The 19,182-nt window shown below is 46.6% G+C and overlaps 1 protein-coding gene across 4 annotated transcripts in view; it reads left to right on the top strand.

Moving 5' to 3' along the window:
- COL18A1 (collagen type XVIII alpha 1 chain) overlaps positions 1-19,182 on the top strand; it is a 145,729-nt gene that overhangs the window by 123,108 nt on the left and 3,439 nt on the right. For all 4 annotated transcript variants that reach the window (XM_083154666.1, XM_083154665.1, XM_083154664.1 and 1 more), the window contains 18 exons: positions 1,487-1,513; positions 1,594-1,656; positions 1,957-2,031; positions 6,371-6,415; positions 6,506-6,550; positions 9,043-9,114; positions 9,399-9,443; positions 10,432-10,474; positions 10,597-10,668; positions 12,817-12,851; positions 13,044-13,136; positions 13,481-13,631; positions 13,772-13,845; positions 14,284-14,412; positions 15,331-15,366; positions 16,312-16,476; positions 16,556-16,753; positions 18,131-18,246. In XM_083154666.1, the coding sequence (XP_083010792.1) occupies positions 1,487-1,513; positions 1,594-1,656; positions 1,957-2,031; positions 6,371-6,415; positions 6,506-6,550; positions 9,043-9,114; positions 9,399-9,443; positions 10,432-10,474; positions 10,597-10,668; positions 12,817-12,851; positions 13,044-13,136; positions 13,481-13,631; positions 13,772-13,845; positions 14,284-14,412; positions 15,331-15,366; positions 16,312-16,476; positions 16,556-16,753; positions 18,131-18,246 (1,484 nt within the window). The remainder of the gene's footprint in view (positions 1-1,486; positions 1,514-1,593; positions 1,657-1,956; positions 2,032-6,370; positions 6,416-6,505; positions 6,551-9,042; positions 9,115-9,398; positions 9,444-10,431; positions 10,475-10,596; positions 10,669-12,816; positions 12,852-13,043; positions 13,137-13,480; positions 13,632-13,771; positions 13,846-14,283; positions 14,413-15,330; positions 15,367-16,311; positions 16,477-16,555; positions 16,754-18,130; positions 18,247-19,182) is intronic.

The following is a 19,182-nucleotide window of genomic DNA, read 5'->3' as shown; positions in this document are numbered from 1 at the left end:
TTTTAATTTTGGACAGTCTGGAGCTTCCAATGCTTCCAGTCCATTTTCATCAGATGGGGCATAAGGGCATTATCTACAACACCACTCCTGTCCTTGTAATGTCATATGTGCATACCTCCCAACCTTGGGGAGGGAGAAGGAGGGACACTGGCGTGGCCGAAGGCGTCTCTGGAATTTTTGGGGGTGTGGCCTAGCGGGAAGTAGGTGTAGTAGTAGGCGAGAAGAGTGTCCTATTCTCGTGAGGCCACGCCATATTTTCACCACTGTGGGGCATGAATAGGCGTCTATTAACGGATGACAGGGGGGACACCCCCAACTACCCCCCCTTGAGAATGTCCCCAAAAAAACGGGACGTTCCTGCGGAAAGCGGGACAGTTGAGAGGTATATATGTGCTATCGTATCCGTGGCTACATTTGTACCCAGCATTGGAATAAATGTATCTGTGTACTTGCATGCAGATATCCCACAGGATTCTGGGTCATGACATTTACTTGGAAACCTTTTTTTAATGTAAGAATGTCTGCCCATGTAATGCCCTGAAGACTCAGGGGGTGAAGCATTCGTGTAGAGGCCTGCTATGTAAATGGTTCTGGCTAGTGTTTGAATCGGCTAATTTGCATATTGTCGAGAACGGGTATTAAAATATTCATAACTCTTCTTTTAGTAAATACACATCACTGTATAGCCTATGTGGGATTAAAAATACTAGCAGTATATATGGCTCGTCCGGTACTTAAATTCACCCAACCAGAGCTATGGGGAGATGAAGAGGACAAAAATAAAGTACCAACCAATCAGCCCCTAATAGTAATTTTTCTAGTACAGTCTATAAAATGACAGTTACTTGCTTATCAGTTGGTACTTGGGATCTTATTCTGGACAAAACGCAACTCGCACAGCCGCCCCCCTCGCTCGCTGCGTTCCCCACACGGTTGCGAATGGATGTTTTGCATAAACAACCATTCGCAGCCCTGGGTGCAAGGGCCAAATCATTCGATGGTCGCTGGCCATCGAATGATTTGGAAGGTGCGCGCAAAACTAGGACACTCTCTGGTGTTCTAGCTTTGCGTGCTCCCTGTACTAGAACAGGACGGGCAGCTGGCTGATATCCACTGACATCTACTGCCTGCCCCCGGCATCCACGTCACTAACTAACTTTAATGGGAACACCCATGATACGCTGGTCATCGCCGCCTCCCAACACCCCCTGCCCGCACTGCTAGGTGCGAACGGGAAACTGGCAGTTTGCTGACCCTGCTCACACCCAGCATATGAACATGCGCGGAAGGAAAACATCGCTCCCCCATGCGAACGCATCAGAATAAGGCCCTTTGTCTGCCTCAGCCGCATCTCTCTCCAAGATTTGAAGCATCTCCCTGTTACAACAAATGCTGCTACTCTGTAAATTGGTAGAGGGACAGATGGAAGAAAGCAGCCAGTCCGTCACTTCTTACAGTATAATCTCTATGATTTATGTCTCCGCAGGGCCGGGATAGTGGCGCTGGACTCCAGGTGAGCTGGTCAGGTGTCTGCTTACAGGTGTGCAGCTGCTTTATTGCCACTTGCTGACATTTCATGATTCATATTTCCAGGGCCCCAGAGGATACAAAGGAGATCGAGGCGATCAAGGTTACCCCGGACTGAATGGACCAAAGGTGAGAGGGACATAACTGCCACTTCCGGTTGAAGGATTCTAGACGAGAATACACATAATGAAATCATAATGGTAACGGATATGTGACCAAAATGTTACACAGACATAAGTGTGAATAATCACGATACTTCAGGGTTTGTTATTGTAATATTTGCTGTATATGGGATGCACAACCAAGGACGTTTCCAATACTTGATTGGGTTGAAACATTTAAAATGTCCCTATGAAGCCTCAGATTGGTCACTTCTGCCCTGCCATGTGTTGCCAGCTTATGCTATCACATTGCTGTTCTTGTTTCTAGGGAGATAAGGGAGAGTCTGGAATGTTTCTGGGACCTGATGGCACATTACTTACCGGGACCTTCAAAGGAGAGAAGGTGAGAGGAGCAAGTGACTGGGGTGTATTACTGAGGTGCAGTATCCTGGCCCAATACTGGGGTGCAGAATCCTGGCGTATTACTGGGGTGCAGTATCCTGGCCCAATACTGGGGTGCAGTATCCTGGCCCAATACTGGGGTGCAGTATCCTGGCCCAATACTGGGGTGCAGTATCCTGGCATATTACTGGGGTGCAGTATCCTGGTGTATTGCTGGGGTGCAGTATCCTGGCGTATTACTGGGGTGCAGTATCCTGGCGTATTACTGGGGTGCAGTATCCTGGCCCAATACTGGGGTGCAGTATCCTGGCGTATTGCTGGGGTGCAGTATCCTGGCGTATTGCTGGGGTGCAGTATCCTGGCATATTGGTGGGGGTGCAGTATCCTGGCGTATTGCTGGGGTGCAGTATCCTGGCGTATTGCTGGGGGTGCAGTATCCTGGCGTATTGCTGGGGGTGCAGTATCCTGGTGTATTGCTGGGGGAGCAGTATCCTGGTGTATTGCTGGGGGTGCAGTATCCTGGCGTATTGATGGGGGTGCAGTATCCTGGCGTATTGCTGGGGTGCAGTATCCTGGCGTATTGCTGGGGGCGCAGTATCCTGGTGTATTGCTGGGGGCGCAGTATCCTGGTGTATTGCTGGGGGTGCAGTATCCTGGTGTATTGCTGGGGGTGCAGTATCCTGGCGTATTGCTGGGGGCGCAGTATCCTGGCGTATTGCTGGGGTGCAGTATCCTGGCGTATTGCTGGGGGTGCAGTATCCTGGCGTATTGCTGGGGGTGCAGTATCCTGGTGTATTGCTGGGGTGCAGTATCCTGGTGTATTGCTGGGGTGCAGTATCCTGGTGTATTACTGGGGGTGCATCCTGGTGTATTACTGGGGGTGCAGTATCCTGGCCCAATACTGGGGTGCTGTATCCTGGTGTATTGCTGGGGGTGCAGTATCCTGGCGTATTGCTGGGGGTGCAGTATCCTGGCGTATTGCTGGGGGCGCAGTATCCTGGTGTATTGCTGGGGGTGCAGTATCCTGGCGTATTGCTGGGGTGCAGTATCCTGGTGTATTGCTGGGGTGCAGTATCCTGGTGTATTGCTGGGGGTGCAGTATCCTGGCGTATTGCTGGGGGTGCAGTATCCTGGTGTATTGCTGGGGTGCAGTATCCTGACGTATTACTGGGGTGCAGTATCCTGACGTATTACTGGGGTGCAGTATCCTGGCGTATTGCTGGGGGTGCAGTATCCTGGCGTATTACTGGGGGTGCAGTATCCTGGCGTATTGCTGGGGGTGCAGTATCCTGGCGTATTGCTGGGGGTGCAGTATCCTGGCGTATTGCTGGGGGTGCAGTATCCTGGCGTATTGCTGGGGTGCAGTATCCTGGCGTATTGCTGGGGGTGCAGTATCCTGGCGTATTGCTGAGGTGCAGTATCCTGACGTATTGCTGGGGGTGCAGTATCCTGACGTATTGCTGGGGGTGCAGTATCCTGGCGTATTGCTGAGGTGCAGTATCCTGGCGTATTGCTGGGGTGCAGTATCCTGGCGTATTGCTGGGGGTGCAGTATCCTGACGTATTGCTGGGGGTGCAGTATCCTGGCGTATTGCTGGGGTGCAGTATCCTGGCGTATTGCTGGGGGTGCAGTATCCTGGCGTATTGCTGGGGTGCAGTATCCTGGCGTATTGCTGGGGGTGCAGTATCCTGGCGTATTGCTGGGGTGCAGTATCCTGGCGTATTGCTGGGGGTGCAGTATCCTGGCGTATTGCTGGGGTGCAGTATCCTGGCGTATTGCTGGGGTGCAGTATCCTGGCGTATTGCTGGGGGTGCAGTATCCTGGTGTATTGCTGGGGTGCAGTATCCTGGCGTATTGCTGGGGTGCAGTATCCTGGCGTATTGCTGGGGGTGCAGTATCCTGGCGTATTGCTGGGGGTGCAGTATCCTGGTGTATTACTGGGGGTGCATCCTGGTGTATTACTGGGGGTGCATCCTGGTGTATTACTGGGGGTGCAGTATCCTGGTGTATTGCTGGGGTGCAGTATCCTGGTGTATTGCTGGGGTGCAGTATCCTGGCGTATTGCTGGGGGTGCAGTATCCTGGTGTATTGCTGGGGTGCAGTATCCTGGCGTATTGCTGGGGGTGCAGTATCCTGGCGTATTGCTGGGGTGCAGTATCCTGGCGTATTGCTGGGGTGCAGTATCCTGGCGTATTGCTGGGGTGCAGTATCCTGGCGTATTGCTGGGGGTGCAGTATCCTGGTGTATTGCTGGGGTGCAGTATCCTGGCGTATTGCTGGGGGTGCAGTATCCTGGCGTATTGCTGGGGGTGCAGTATCCTGGTGTATTGCTGGGGTGCAGTATCCTGGTGTATTACTGGGGGTGCATCCTGGTGTATTACTGGGGGTGCAGTATCCTGGCCCAATACTGGGGTGCTGTATCCTGGTGTATTGCTGGGGTGCAGTATCCTGGCGTATTGCTGGGGGTGCAGTATCCTGGCGTATTGCTGGGGTGCAGTATCCTGGCGTATTGCTGGGGGTGCAGTATCCTGGCGTATTGCTGAGGTGCAGTATCCTGGCGTATTGCTGGGGGCGCAGTATCCTGGCGTATTGCTGGGGGCGCAGTATCCTGGCGTATTGCTGGGGGCGCAGTATCCTGGCGTATTGCTGGGGTGCAGTATCCTGGCGTATCGCTGGGGGCGCAGTATCCTGGTGTATCGCTGGGGGTGCAGTATCCTGGCGTATTGCTGGGGGTGCAGTATCCTGGCGTATTGCTGGGGGTGCAGTATCCTGGCGTATTGCTGGGGGTGCAGTATCCTGGCGTATTGCTGGGGGTGCAGTATCCTGGCGTATTGCTGGGGTGCAGTATCCTGGCGTATTGCTGGGGGTGCAGTATCCTGGCGTATTGCTGGGGGTGCAGTATCCTGGCGTATTGCTGGGGGTGCAGTATCCTGGCGTATTGCTGGGGGTGCAGTATCCTGGCGTATTGCTGGGGGTGCAGTATCCTGGTGCATTGCTGGGGTGCAGTATCCTGGCGTATTGCTGGGGTGCAGTATCCTGGCATATTGGTGGGGATGCAGTATCCTGGCGTATTGCTGGGGGTGCAGTATCCTGGCGTATTGCTGGGGTGCAGTATCCTGGCGTATTGCTGGGGTGCAGTATCCTGGCGTATTGCTGGGGTGCAGTATCCTGACGTATTACTGGGGTGCAGTATCCTGGCGTATTGCTGGGGGTGCAGTATCCTGGCGTATTGCTGGGGTGCAGTATCCTGACGTATTACTGGGGTGCAGTATCCTGGCGTATTGCTGGGGGTGCAGTATCCTGGCGTATTGCTGGGGGTGCAGTATCCTGGCGTATTGCTGGGGGTGCAGTATCCTGGCGTATTGCTGGGGTGCAGTATCCTGGCGTATTGCTGGGGTGCAGTATCCTGGCGTATTGCTGGGGTGCAGTATCCTGGCGTATTACTGGGGCGCAGTATCCTGGCCCAATACTGGGGCGCAGTATCCTGGCGTATTGCTGGGGTGCAGTATCCTGGCGTATTGCTGGGGGTGCAGTATCCTGGCGTATTGCTGGGGTGCAGTATCCTGGCATATTGGTGGGGGTGCAGTATCCTGGCGTATTATTAGGGGTGCAGTATCCTGGTATATTCCTGAAGAGAGATGGTCGGCAACTTTCTTATAAAGAAGTCATCATTGTGTTCTGTGCTGTAGATGTCACTGGACAGCTGTGACATTATTTCTGGAGCGAGTAAGCTGGGGAACCGTCACATGACATTGAGAAAATAGTCTCTTTATATAAGCCAGACCTCTGAGTGCGGATAGCGGACCTCATTCCCTGTACTGGGACCACACAAAGGCTCCTGGGTGTTTATAAATTGTTTTATTTTTACATAATCTCAAACAGTTGATCAATAGTATCACTCCCCCAGGAGAGTAGAACGTGTAATGCACAAAAATAAATATACTTACAAATCCTATTGACATAGACTTTCCTAATGGGAAATACTGCAAGTAGTTTGCCCATACAGTATATACCCAACAAGACACTTTATTTCGTAGCCAAGGCTTAAGGCCCCCCATACATTAACTTCGATTTGGGCCGATTTCACTGCTGTCCAGGAAGGTCACAAGCGGCTCGCGGGTGATTGGCTGGGCACACTGTGAGAGATATCAGTAGTATATGGCCAGCTTCACACTGCCAGGTGGGAATCTCTCACAAACTAACTCCTCCTGTCTACCTTAATGGGAGATACTAATCAGAGTATATAATCCTATTGTTTTACCTTTTTAGTAACTACTGAGTTATGGTATCTATGTAACCTATAGCAACACAATGACCTGCAATGGTTTCTGTTTATGGCAGGGTGAGACTGGACCAAGAGGCCCTGTTGGACCCATTGGACCTTTGGTGAGTATGATGGGACAGTATGACTAGCAGCGGTCAGGAAGGAATATGCTCAGACCAGAGCTGTAACCTATTGTCACCTTGTGTCACCAGGGCACAGCTGGACAGAAAGGAGAAATCGGCTTCCCGGGACGATCTGTGAGTATATTATATGGGAAAAGGGACTTTCTGTGGCTTTTAGCTGCTGTGCATTTCTGTTTTCCCTCTGTGGGGTATATTCAATGATTTCTGCGAGCTGTGACAGCGAGCAGTGCTGCCTGCTCACTGTCACAGCTCGCACGCTCAGTATTCAACTGACCCCCTGTACACATGTAACACCTGTATGTATCGTTAGCGTATCAAGAGGTGTGGATTGCTCCCCTGTTCTGTTCGGTTATGGATTTCCCCTACCCAAGCAGAGAGGCCAGTGGTTCCCAAAAGTATATGACCGATAATAAAAAATGTAGTCTATTTTATTACACTGGAACTAACAGTAAAGTATGACTTGATGTAAGATACACTTTAAGCAAATGACTGTACTTGAAAGTAATCGGTCTTTCTCTTACAATATGTTACATAACAAATTACTAATGTTGCTAAAAAAATTACATTACTATAGTAAGGATACAACTGAAATTGAGAAACCTTTTGCTAGGAATAGAAAATAAGCAACATCTTGCAAAAAAAAAAACAACTGCAAATATACATAACATATATAACTATCGTTCATCAAATTTATATACTATGCCCCAAAGTCTAGTCCTGTGAATCTTCACTGGCCAGTCTTAAATGATGCACAGATCACTCCTTTCAATGCTGTTGCATTTGGTAAATTAATATATGGCTAAAATCCATTGGCTAAGAGACGTTACTGTTCTCCCTTGTCTGGTGCTGGTCCCTTGTGAAGATAATTCATTAAAATCCTTGTTAATTCTTAGAAGACTGGCTAGAATACTCAGCAATATTGTAATGTACTGTCCAATTGTATTTGTCTCCAAAAGTCTCCAACTTGCGTTGTTTTAGTCTGTTTATTCTACTTTTCATTTATAATTAGCTGTAATTGTGCAGAGACTATCACTGAAGTGGTATCTTAGTGGATCTTGCCTGACAATGGCACAGTGTCTGTGTGATGTCTCACCGCATGTATAAAGATACCTTCCATTAGGTTTTATCAGCAATAAAGTTCTGGATGCTCCTGAGTATTTCTGCACTATAATAATATCTTTCACTAAAGTCAGCTTTCTTAACCACAGGCTGTCATCTTGGAGACAGTATATTGGGCCACTGTCACCTTCCTCTGGTGCTCTCTAATACACTTTCTCCCAGTACCTTCCTACTGCTGGGTCTTGTTCAGTCTTATCCTGGGCACAATCATCCAGCCTCCTGACATCTCCTCCACACCTCTCACAGAGGAGTCCTAGTCACTATCATGATGTAATGCTGACACAGCCATTTTGTCAGTCAGCACCTCAGCAGCGCAGCTCCTTTTTTTCTCCATCCTCACTGTCCTCCCCAACCATCACCAACCGCCACTGGTCATCTGACATGCTCCTGACCTTTTGTGCAGCTGCAAAGACTGCTGGGAAAGATCATCCTTGTAATCAAATGCGTTGTACCACACTTCAGAGTCACAAGTAATACATCACTTAGCAGGGTATTACACACACAGTTACCCTGTCGCTAGATTTTTGTGGTGACGCGGAAACGGCTTGTGCGGCCACTATAACAACGAGGCTCGCGGCTAAATGCAGCGGGCTCTCTGCATTAGCCACCAGCCTCACTGTTTGGGGGAATCCTCGCTGTCCTCTGACAGTGAGGATTCTCCCGGAACGTAGAATAGGGTGAACGGCCGGCACAGGGCTTGAACCCGATCCCCGCCGTTTAACTCCCTCGCCGGCCGCATTGAACCCTAACCTTTCACCTGAATGCCGATCCCCTTTGTACAGCCAATCATCTATCTGCATAGATTCCATGTCTTTCCCATCCATGCTTTCTGTTAGCCATGTAACCTCATCCCTACGTTTTTTCCCACTTACAACACCCACTGTTTTAGCCGTCCTTTATCATACTACCGTTCTGCCATCTGTCTACCTGCGTTTGTGGGTAATTAATGTAACAGGGGCTGCCTCAGCCCCTTAAGATGAAGAAAGACAAATTATTTTCCATTTCCAACAAGGAGTACTTAGCATTTCCGGACCAAGGAACCGACTCGTTAACATTGGAGTGTTTCTGCCTGCTAATGTGTATACCATGTTAGCATTCTTTTCCTATTACTACATTGCTGGTTAATATGTGGATAATGTTATAATGGTGGAATTCTGCAGTAACATGTGCACATATCCCATCAGGGGTACCATATCTTTGTCCAGAGCTCACACACCCTCTGTCCATGTATTAAGCCTGGTGAAGAGATGAAATAGATGGTGTTAACGCACCAGCTAATCAGCTCGGTTTGAAAAATGACAGTTAGGAGTTGATTGGCTGGTGCATTATCACCTTCCACTTTATTTCCATGTTATCTCTTCACCAGGCTTATTACATCTGGCCCGATATTTGCTACGTGTTCTGGGAGCTATGTCCTTGCGGTTCCAGCCCCTCTACAGTATAACACAGGATACATACTGAGACCATCTCCTACATTGTCTTCCTAGGGTCGGCCTGGTATGAACGGACTGAAGGGAGAGAAAGGAGATCCATCAGATTCCGGCGGCTTCGGAGTCAGGGTGAGTTTTATTTCAGCAATGTGATTGTTACATTGAAAAACTCTCAAGTTCAATAATAAGGACCATAAGAGGACTCTCTATGCTATGCTGTGCTGTGCGTGGTACGGAACTCAGAGCTTCCAGCTTAATGCAGCAGTATACATTATCTCTGTATATTGTACAATAACTACAGCACAGGACGTCAGTGAGAGTTCTCCACATAATCACCTACCTGACATTTCTGATCTGTTACTGCACCGCTGGAGGTTTCTTACAACCGCTTTTCCAATTTGTCTTTTGTTTAGGGACCACCAGGTCCTCCTGGCCCACCTGGACCACCAGGAAACACAGTAAGTATCCTTCAAGAACATGTATATACTTTTGTTACTATCTAGACCAGTGGTAGCCAACCCTAGCCCTCGAGATCAATGCGTGATCATTGTACATGACTTACTGTGCACTGTGAATTAGATACACGGAACATGAGAAAGCAATACTTTATTTCACACCTCTGTCTCTAGGCCTGTGTGATAGTCTCCACCTGGTCTAAGCGGTTTGGGACTGATGCAGGGTGTGCGCCTTGATTGATTTCATAGATCACCATTATCAGTGTGCACTAGCTGCAGGCAAAACAGGACTGGCTTTCAACTCCCCACCAACTTCAGTATTCATGCATTTACCTGTGTCATAATATCTTATGGACCGTCCCATCTCCAATATGCATGTGCAGGGGGGAGTCGGGGCAGTGTGGCGCTTCTTCAGTGTGTGTGGTCCCTACTTTTAGTACAATGGGACGGATCTTAAAGAGTATAATCAGGATGGAGTGTATTAGTGTGTGTGGTGGGGGGAGGAGCGTAATAGAAGGGGGTGGGATATGGAGAGGGGCGGGTCAAAGTGGCGGGACAAGAGGGGGAGATGGAGCAGCGGGCAAACTAAGGTACATACCTGTATGTATGGCCCATTTAAAGTCAAGCTGCTATTGGTAATACTAAATCAGTACCTTGCATTTAACTTACGTGGAAACAGGTCTGCTGTGAAAATATAGGATGTAAACCTGTTGATCGCATTTGTACCCAACAGTATCTACAATAATAGCACATAATCATGTAGTAAAATAGCGAGGTGTGCACAGATGTGTTGTGATACAAAGCAGCTCATCAGATTGTAACCGTCCGTTCCTAGGGCAGTTTAGAAAATGAAATGAAACTTCTAATTTGGGCATGTTGCGCTATTTCGCTAATTACACCCCTAGGTGTTCAATCGGGCACAAACCTTTTATTTGGAAGTGTATAAATCCATTCACTTGGCTTGTAATAGAATCACTTTAATCTTTTCCAGCAATACCAGGAACCAAGTGCTATCGGGCCACAAGGATTTCCAGGTAATGGGCCCTGTGGGTGGTTTTGATAAATGAACCTTTGGTGGATTATTAAGGCGAGATTTTAGATTCCTTGATTATATGATCTACACTAGAACAGGATATTTTGCTTTCACCATTTATAGGTGCAAAAGGCGAGAGAGGATTTCCCGGTCCAAAAGGCGACCAAGGAGATGTTGGCCCAGCTGGACCGCCAGGTAAAAAAAAACACAAAAATGGCCCACAAAGCTAAGAAAGGGATGGATATATATTGAAAAAGTAACTTTGTAAAATGAATGAGCCCCTTTCACAAGGCGCCAAGATCTGCCCAAACCTTGTCCAATTTATAGTGAGGCCGCACCCCTTTCAGGGTCAATGAACCAATACAATCCCACCAAATAGTGTAGGTACTGGAATTATGACTAAACATTAAGCTGACAACATATAAATATATGTTACTGTAACCAAATGTCACAGCAGCATAAATCCCATAATTACTATCTCTGTATGATGTCGTCCTATCTAATGAATATAAACGCTGATGAGTTATCAGTGTGAGGATCTCACATACTGCAGTGCTAGGTGCTCACCGCTTCTGAGAAGACTCCTGCGATGTCATCAGACTAGTGGAACGTACTGTTGACATGACCCGCTGGCTCTGAATGCTGTCATGTGACCAGAGTCACAGGATCTGTAGCTCACACAAACAGCTATTTAGAATAATGCTATTGTCTTATTGTGAGAACTGGAAGCTGGGTTTAACAAGAATAGGAGGCATAATAATCAATTTACAGCGCACTGATCAAACGTTATGCGGTCATTGGGTAGACAATGTGTAGGTCGACCACTAATGGTTGACAAAAAATCTACGTGAGTTTTTCACTTTAAAAAAAAAGTTTTTTCATACTTTACTATCTAATTGGCATAGAGCGGGAATATAATAGTGTGCCGTGCGCAGAGAGGCACCGAGCCTGAAGCGCGGGGGGTGCAGCGGTTACACTTATACAGTGTCCATGTCGACATGCACAACAAAAACGTGAAAACCGCATGTCGACCTTATTCATGTCAACCATGTCTATGTTGACCATAAGCTTGTGTTGGTTTTTTGTCAATGTCGACCTTGGGTATGCTGAACATTTCAAGGTGTCGACCTAGTGGGCTGTTGACGTAGACATTGTCCACCATTTATACCGTAACCCTTTAACACCACAGGTTCTCAAACTCAGGAGCAGATTTATCAAGCCTGGTGAAGTGATAAAGTTGCCAGTGATAACCCAGCAGCCAATTAGCTCCTGGGCCAGATTCTCTAAGCTTCAAAAGTGATAAAATGGAGAGTGATAAACAGCCAGCCAATCAGCTCCTGTCTGACATTTTTCAAACACAGTCTGTGAAATGGCAGGTAGGGGCTGATTGGCTGGCTATTTATCACTCTCCATTTTATCACTTTTGAAGCTTAGAGAATTTGGCCCCCTAACTGCAATTTTTCAACCCTAGCCTGTAACTTCATAGTTAGGAGCTGATTGACTGCTGCATTATCACTGGCAACTTTATCACTTCACCCGGCTTCATAAATCTGCCCCTCAGGACTCCACACGGGTCATGTTTTCTATATGGTGTGGCACGTTAAACATCTCTGAATTGCATAGCAGGTGCTGCGTGAATGAGGAATCAAAATAGGTTGCACTGTGTGCATCTAGAGTGTGCTGGCGGGATCCCTATTTCACTTATACCTCTTGTGTCTAACAAGGGTAGGTGTACAGTATGTGACAATAATACTCTGCTCAGGCACAGAAAAGCCTGGTAATCCCAGGTCCCTTTCTGTGTTAGTCCTGGGAACTGTGACCCAGGTTGACCTTTTCGCACCGAAAAAGGGTCCGGTTTTATCCGTCAAATGACCAGGTGCAAATGCTTGACCCGACAATTTAATCTTCTGTCTGAAAGGGGGTACTGAGCAGGGACTGGAAACCAACCCGTGCTCCAAAACCCACGTAAAGCTGGGTCGAACCAGTGTGACAGCAGTTCTAAGAAATATAAAGGGCTGGTGGCTAGATCACATGACACAGAATACAGGCCGATTCCATTTCTGACAGCAGACAGAGGGGGACATAGTAAGATGTGAATTAGACTTCACATGTGATGTTGCTGTGGGCAACCAATCAGATCCTGTCTACTATCTTCTAGAGGGTGCTAAAGAAACAAGATGTAGATTCTGATTGGTTGCCCATAACAACATCACATGTGAAGTCTAATTCCCATCTTAGTAAATTCCCCTCAGAATGTTTAGCAGAGTTGTATGTAGATCTGTATTAGGCTGTAAGTGCGCATTGAAGGCCACTTTACATTAACCGTGTTTTAATCTATTTCAGGGTCCTTCCCGTATGATCTGAGCTCCTTGGGAAGGGTGAGTGTTGGGAATGAGCGTTCCAGTGCATAGCTAGATCTATACGATGTAACTTCATGAACCCTTAGTGAATTAATCTTTAAATAATGATTATTTACAGTAGAATATAATTTAATGTTAATTAAAGAGACTTTTTGAATGTTTCCCACGACCGTTCCATTATGTTCTGACTGTAGTATTTTCTTCCATTAGGGAGAGAAGGGAGAAAAAGGAGAATCTGGTGGTGGAGGATATGGGCCAGGAATTCCAGGGCCTCCGGGTAATCCTGGATATCCAGGTTTGCCAGTAAGTGAACCATACCTTTTGGTCATACAGTATGTTACACATGTACAAGTTTCTACTTAGTTCCCTGTTCTGCCTGAGAACCGACCAACACAGCTGCTGATATGGGAGTGAGGGTCAAAGTGTTCGTGTTGTCTTGTGTTCGATGTGGATGGTGGTAGGACAGAACACTGGTGGTACAGCCTGGGTAGGAAGCACAACATTGGGGCATGAGGTTACGCTTGGTGGCTCTTCCTCAATGTTATTTGTCTTATGCCCATATATCTTATTCACATTATTCCTCGCTTCATTCGTTTATTATGTATGCAAGTCCGATCCCATTCATGACATTACATCTTTGTGTCTAGGGACTTAAAGGAGAGAGCATCCCAGGCCCACCAGGTCCACGTGGCCCTCCAGGGGCCCCCGGCTATGGAAATGAAGGAAGACCGGGACAACCAGGCCCTGCTGGTCCTCCAGGACCTCCTGGGCCATCATATCCCGGACCAAATAGACCAGGTTAGTAGAATCTACTAGGTAACGATGATCAGCAACATAATAATGCATCAGTCCTACTATAACATTGCTGACTGTGTTCTTATCTGAGTGATATCTATTGGAACAGGAGTAATAACCATTATTAATCCATCATTCCATAGCTGTGAGCATTCCAGGACCACCGGGACCTCCAGGGCCACCGGGAATCCCAGGAGGTGCAGGCGGATCTTCTACGGTAAGACAAAGACATGAATTCATGTGCTGGATATGAAGCCATTGTGGGTTGTTATGGAGTCACAGGTCTGCCTGTATAGTTATTACTGTTCATCCTCGTATTGCAGAGCCAGGCAGTCTGTAGCTGTCTTAACTGTTATGTGACTACAGGGTATGCTGGTACTTGTTGTAGAGAACCATATGTTGCTCACTGTGCCTTATATTTATATTACGCACACGTTAACATTTTAATATTTGGAATATATCGAATGGTAGTGTAGATTTTAAGTCCACTGGTCCTTTGTGGGCTGTTCGTTACAGGAGTGTCTCCTAAAAATGACTTTTGTGAGATGTATGAAAAGGGGGTAGCTATTGTTAATTAAAAATCACCTAATCGAGTAATTGGTTTAATAATCCTTAAAGTCCATTTAAAACGTATAACTCCCCCCTTCCCTCTTAGGCTACTGTGCTGCAGACGTATCAAACCATGCTCCGCTTGGGTCACACTATGCAGGAAGGGACCATCGTGCTGGTGCTGGAACAGGCCGAGCTTTACGTACGAGTGAGAGACGGATTCCGGAAAATTCTTGTGAGTGGTCAACTTCTGAGAACCATCAGCTCATATTAGAAAAACAACTAGAATATATTAAATAAGTTTTATCGGCAGTTACGGTTCATTGAACAATCCCAAAGTCAGGTAAACAATAAAACCACTAACAATGCAATTTGGCGCTATAATATCACACAAAGACCACACTAAGCAATTCTACAAACAGCACAAATACCATAGAAATAGAGCTGTGATTGTGAGCCGGTTAATTGTAAATGTTAATTATGTTTTGTATTATAATCAACATAAAAACATTAAATTCCTATAAATATTAAAACCCGAATAGAGCTGTAATAAATTCACAGGGGAAACAGTGCAATATTTCTAACATGGCTAAAGTCGACACAAGTATTAGGTCGACAATGAGAAGGACGACATAAGCTTCTCACTGTTTTTGGTCCCGAATGTCGACATAGTCTAAGTGTATCGCGTCCCCTGCTTCGGGCACGGTTCCTTGCTGCGCTGGACACACTGTTCTATTATCCCAACAAGCCGGAGTGGCACATGTTGGGTCAAAAAAAATTCGGATTCGGGGGCACGTGTGCTTCGCGCTCACTTCACCCATTATTACGCCACTGATTGTAATAGGTAAAACCAGTGCTTTTGGCTCCCAATCATAAACTAACAGAAGCAAATCACGTCCCCCACAACATAACTGAACCTAAGAGTGTCATATAAACACAATTTACTTAGTTTATTATTTTTTGCATTACATCTCATTAACAAACTTTTGGTGGAGGGGCGCTGTGAAAAAAAAAATGACAATACTGTTGTGCGCCAGTATTTATATACATTTGGCAGCCACTGCCCTAACTCTAAGACCGAATGGTTCTTATCTGCCGTCAAATTCTAGGTGTCTAACTTGTGTTTTGAAATTGTGCTTTTGTGTTTTGCCAGCTTGGAGATTATGCGGCACTGAATGGCGCTGGCCAGGTAAGTCAATGCATTGTTGTGTGGGTGGCATTTTTTCTTTTTTCAATTCAAGTGTCTGTTCATTTGTTAGATACGCATTTGAACATGCAGCTGTCTAGAAACAGCTAATATATCCATAAATATGTACTGGAAACCAGCATCGCTTGCTGGGAATTTTTTTTAGGACGGAGTCATTTAATGGGCCCATACACCAGTGGTGAATTCAGGCAATCTGCTGATGGTCACATTGGGGAATCGGCGAATATATACATGTGTAAAAATCCAGATCCCGGGAAGACTTGCAGAATCAGGACTTTTTAACATGCTCAATTTCTCCGATCCCCTGACGGCTCGCCGATCATCGCTGGACATCAAATGGCGCCTCTTGTCGATGGAATGCCAATGTCGGCAGGTGGGGGATTATTAGCACAGTTATGTGGGCCCCTTTAGGAGAGTAAAGGAGCCCATACACCAGCGGAAACCCTTGGAAGCCACAATCTGCCTACCGGGTGCGCCAATTGGCGACCATCAATGATCACGATCAGTCGGTGGATTGGGGAAAAAAAACTCCCCATGATCCCTACATGTTTAATATCCATGATCCCCCGACACAACCATCAGGGGATCATGGGATTTACCCAATACACCACAGGTGTATGGGCCCATTACGACATTAAATGTGGGCACAAAGATGGCGATCTGTCTGGTATCAGTGTGATAATTTATAAAAAACCCTTACATTTCTAGCACTGTGTGCACCTAATCCAGTGGTGTCAAACTCATGACCCTCCAGCTGTTGTGGAACTACATGTCCCAGCATGCCCTGCCACAGATTTTATGTAATGGATTGCTAAAACTGTGGCAGAGCATGCTGGGATGGTAGTTCCACAACAGCTAGAGGGCCATGAGTTTGACACCATTGACCTAATCTGTGATTGGTCAGTGACTGGGATTTCTCCTCTGCAGGGTAATGAAGTAGCTGTGGAACAGCCGCCTGTGGTTCAGTATCCTTCCTCCAACAGAGACTCTGGGTCCTATCAATCTGCAGATGAGAACGCTCCAGCATTCCCCAGACCCGCGGAACCAGAGAGAAATACTCCAGTACACACACACCAGGAATACCAGGCCGCGGTGAGCACAGGAGCTGCGTACAACCGGGTTTGTCAGGTTTCCCTGTTGGCTTTATTAAACAACTTTTTTCCTGTTGCAGTTGCACCTGGTGGCTTTGAACGGTCCCTTGAGCGGCAGCATGCGATCCATCCGCGGGGTGGATTTCCAGTGCTTTGAGCAGGCTCGGAAAGCGGGACTTCAAGGGACATTCAGAGCGTTCCTGTCCTCCCGCCTGCAGGACCTGTACAGCATTGTCCGGAAAGCTGACAGGATTTCGGTGCCTATTGTCAATCTCAGGGTGAGTCTATATGCTTCAGACTGCAGAAACTGGGGTGTGCTTACTGCGTCAGTAATAGCAGTCATGTCTATTATTATACCACTAATCTTTATTAGGAATAAACCCATCAAAGCCATGATATAGGGTTGTACTTAAATGCATTTGCATGAGGTAAATATGGACCTTGTTGCAAGATGGACACACTGCAGGCACACAACCTGAATACTCAGTGCTGCATTTATCCAATGTGTGGCCGTGCTGTAGGAAAGGTGTATCAGAGGTAACAGTCAAATGCAACACAGTAGTACCAGCATGTTGGGAGAACTACATCTCCCAGCAGGCTGCTTAATCAGCAGCCTTGCTAGGGGGGTAAGTTAAAACAAGACGCAGTGAATTTCTGTTGAAATCATGTTTTTAGTCAATAGTTGAATGGGAATAACCCACCGCTGTGGGAAAAATAAGTGCTGCTGGGTTTTCAAATTTCCCGCCTTCAGTTGAATTCCCCCCCCCATGTAGTGGATTATTCTGTGCAGATTAAGAGCCTGATTCAGACCATATACTTGCAGCCTAGTGAACAGGTAAGTGCCATCCTGGCAAACTGACTCTGATCGACAAATACGGGGCAGGTACAAATCGGCCCCTAAATGAGGAAGTGAGTTTGATACATGACGCTTTTATATCTGTTTGTGATGGGTCTCTGATTCTGTACAGGAAGCGCTACAACAGGCATGTCCAATCTATGGCTCTCCAGCTGTTGTGAAACTACAAGTCCCATCATGCTTTGCCTTATATTTGCTATTAGGGAGTGCTCAAACTGTGGCAAAGCATGCTGGGATGTGTGGTTTACAGCTGGAGGTCCATAGTTTGGACATGCCTGTGCTACAATGCAGCTAGTTTCCAATACAAATGTATATTGACTGTGTGTGTGACTGTATACAAGTGTCATATATCACATTAATCAGCACAGTCTCCCCATGCATGCTATTTTATATTTGCTGTGTTACAGCTAAGAGCAAATAAAAGGCCTGACGTTAGCCGAGTTGCACAGGACCTGGTGGCTCACTCACACTGCTTGGTGTACTGAGTATTGATGTATGGGGACTCGTCTGTGTAAACACTTGCCGGTTGGCCACTGGATATTTTGGGCAAGACATGAGTGGGCATTTAAATTTGCCTAGCCAGCTTTGTGCGGGGTCCCTGCAAGTCAGTGTTCCACCCGGACAGCCTGACATGCGGACATATCTACAAGATCGACTTATGCCGCAGGACCGATGCGAGCAACCGCCGATCCACTCAAGATCTATTGTTCATCGATATCACAAACGATATATCAACCAGTGTGTGCCCAGTGCAACTCTTCATACCCTTCTAATGTTATATGTGTCCCTCTGATTCCAGGATGAAACACTGTTTGACAGCTGGGAGTCTCTCTTCTCCGGTTCCGAGGGACAGATGAATCCGGGAGCTCGCATCTACTCATTCGATGGGAAAGACGTTACAACTGATTCTACTTGGTAGGAAAAACTGACATATATCCAATACATTCATGGCAAAGTGTCCCCAAATGGTGTGGGTTATTACTAGTAGTAATAGTGCAGTTATGATCTTTTTTCTCCTAAATAGGTTTTTTGTTTTTTTAACATTCAGACAATTTTAACTGGTTTATTTGGGGCAGAGTTTTAGTAAATACACAGACTTAACTTTCTGGCTTTACCAAGATCTTTATATACCCAAGAAAGAGTTTTCCAGCATTGCACATTGAGCACAGCCCAATATACCACCGCACACCACCTGCCATTGTGCCCACAATGCAGAGCGCTCTTGTATTCAATGTAAATTAATAAAAGCAACTCTGAGTTCTTTTCACCAAAGCCTTTATTACATCAAGGCAGAGAGGAGCAATGTAACAAGAAAAATTTGCAGAAGTATAGGGGAAAAGGCAATCAATAACAGTTGTCTGATGGCAGAAAGCGATAAGGGGAGATTTACCAAATCTTCGAGAAAGATAAAGTACCAACTAGCAGATGTATGAAGCCTGGTGAAGTGATAAAGTGCAAGGTGAAGTGATAAAGTGCAATCAGCTGTGTTTGAAAAATGACAGGTAGGAGTTCATTGGCTGGTGCGTTATCACCTTCCACGTTATCTCCACTTTATCACTTCACCAGGCTTAATACATCTGCCCCAAATCTTGTAAAGGGACAATCTGAAGTGGATTGGTTGGTACTTTATCTCCTTACAAAATTTGATAAACCCCTCATAGGTTAGTAATATAGTTCAGTTGCTCGTTCAAGTGACTATTGGATATTAGACTGCATATATTTATATGTATTTTGTTTCTGAAAGTGCCTTTGTTTTTATTTGTTTTGTGTGCATATTACTTACCACTGTGAATAAGCCATAGGCCCCCATCATGCCTGACATTTAATGACCTCGGATCAAGTACTGTAGTT

The sequence above is a fragment of the Crinia signifera genome, chromosome 7, assembly GCF_055691185.1.
Source record: "Crinia signifera chromosome 7, ASM5569118v1, whole genome shotgun sequence".
Lineage (NCBI taxonomy): Eukaryota > Metazoa > Chordata > Amphibia > Anura > Myobatrachidae > Crinia > Crinia signifera.
Note: the sequence above shows the minus strand (reverse complement) of the source record. Positions and strands in the feature narration are given on the sequence as shown.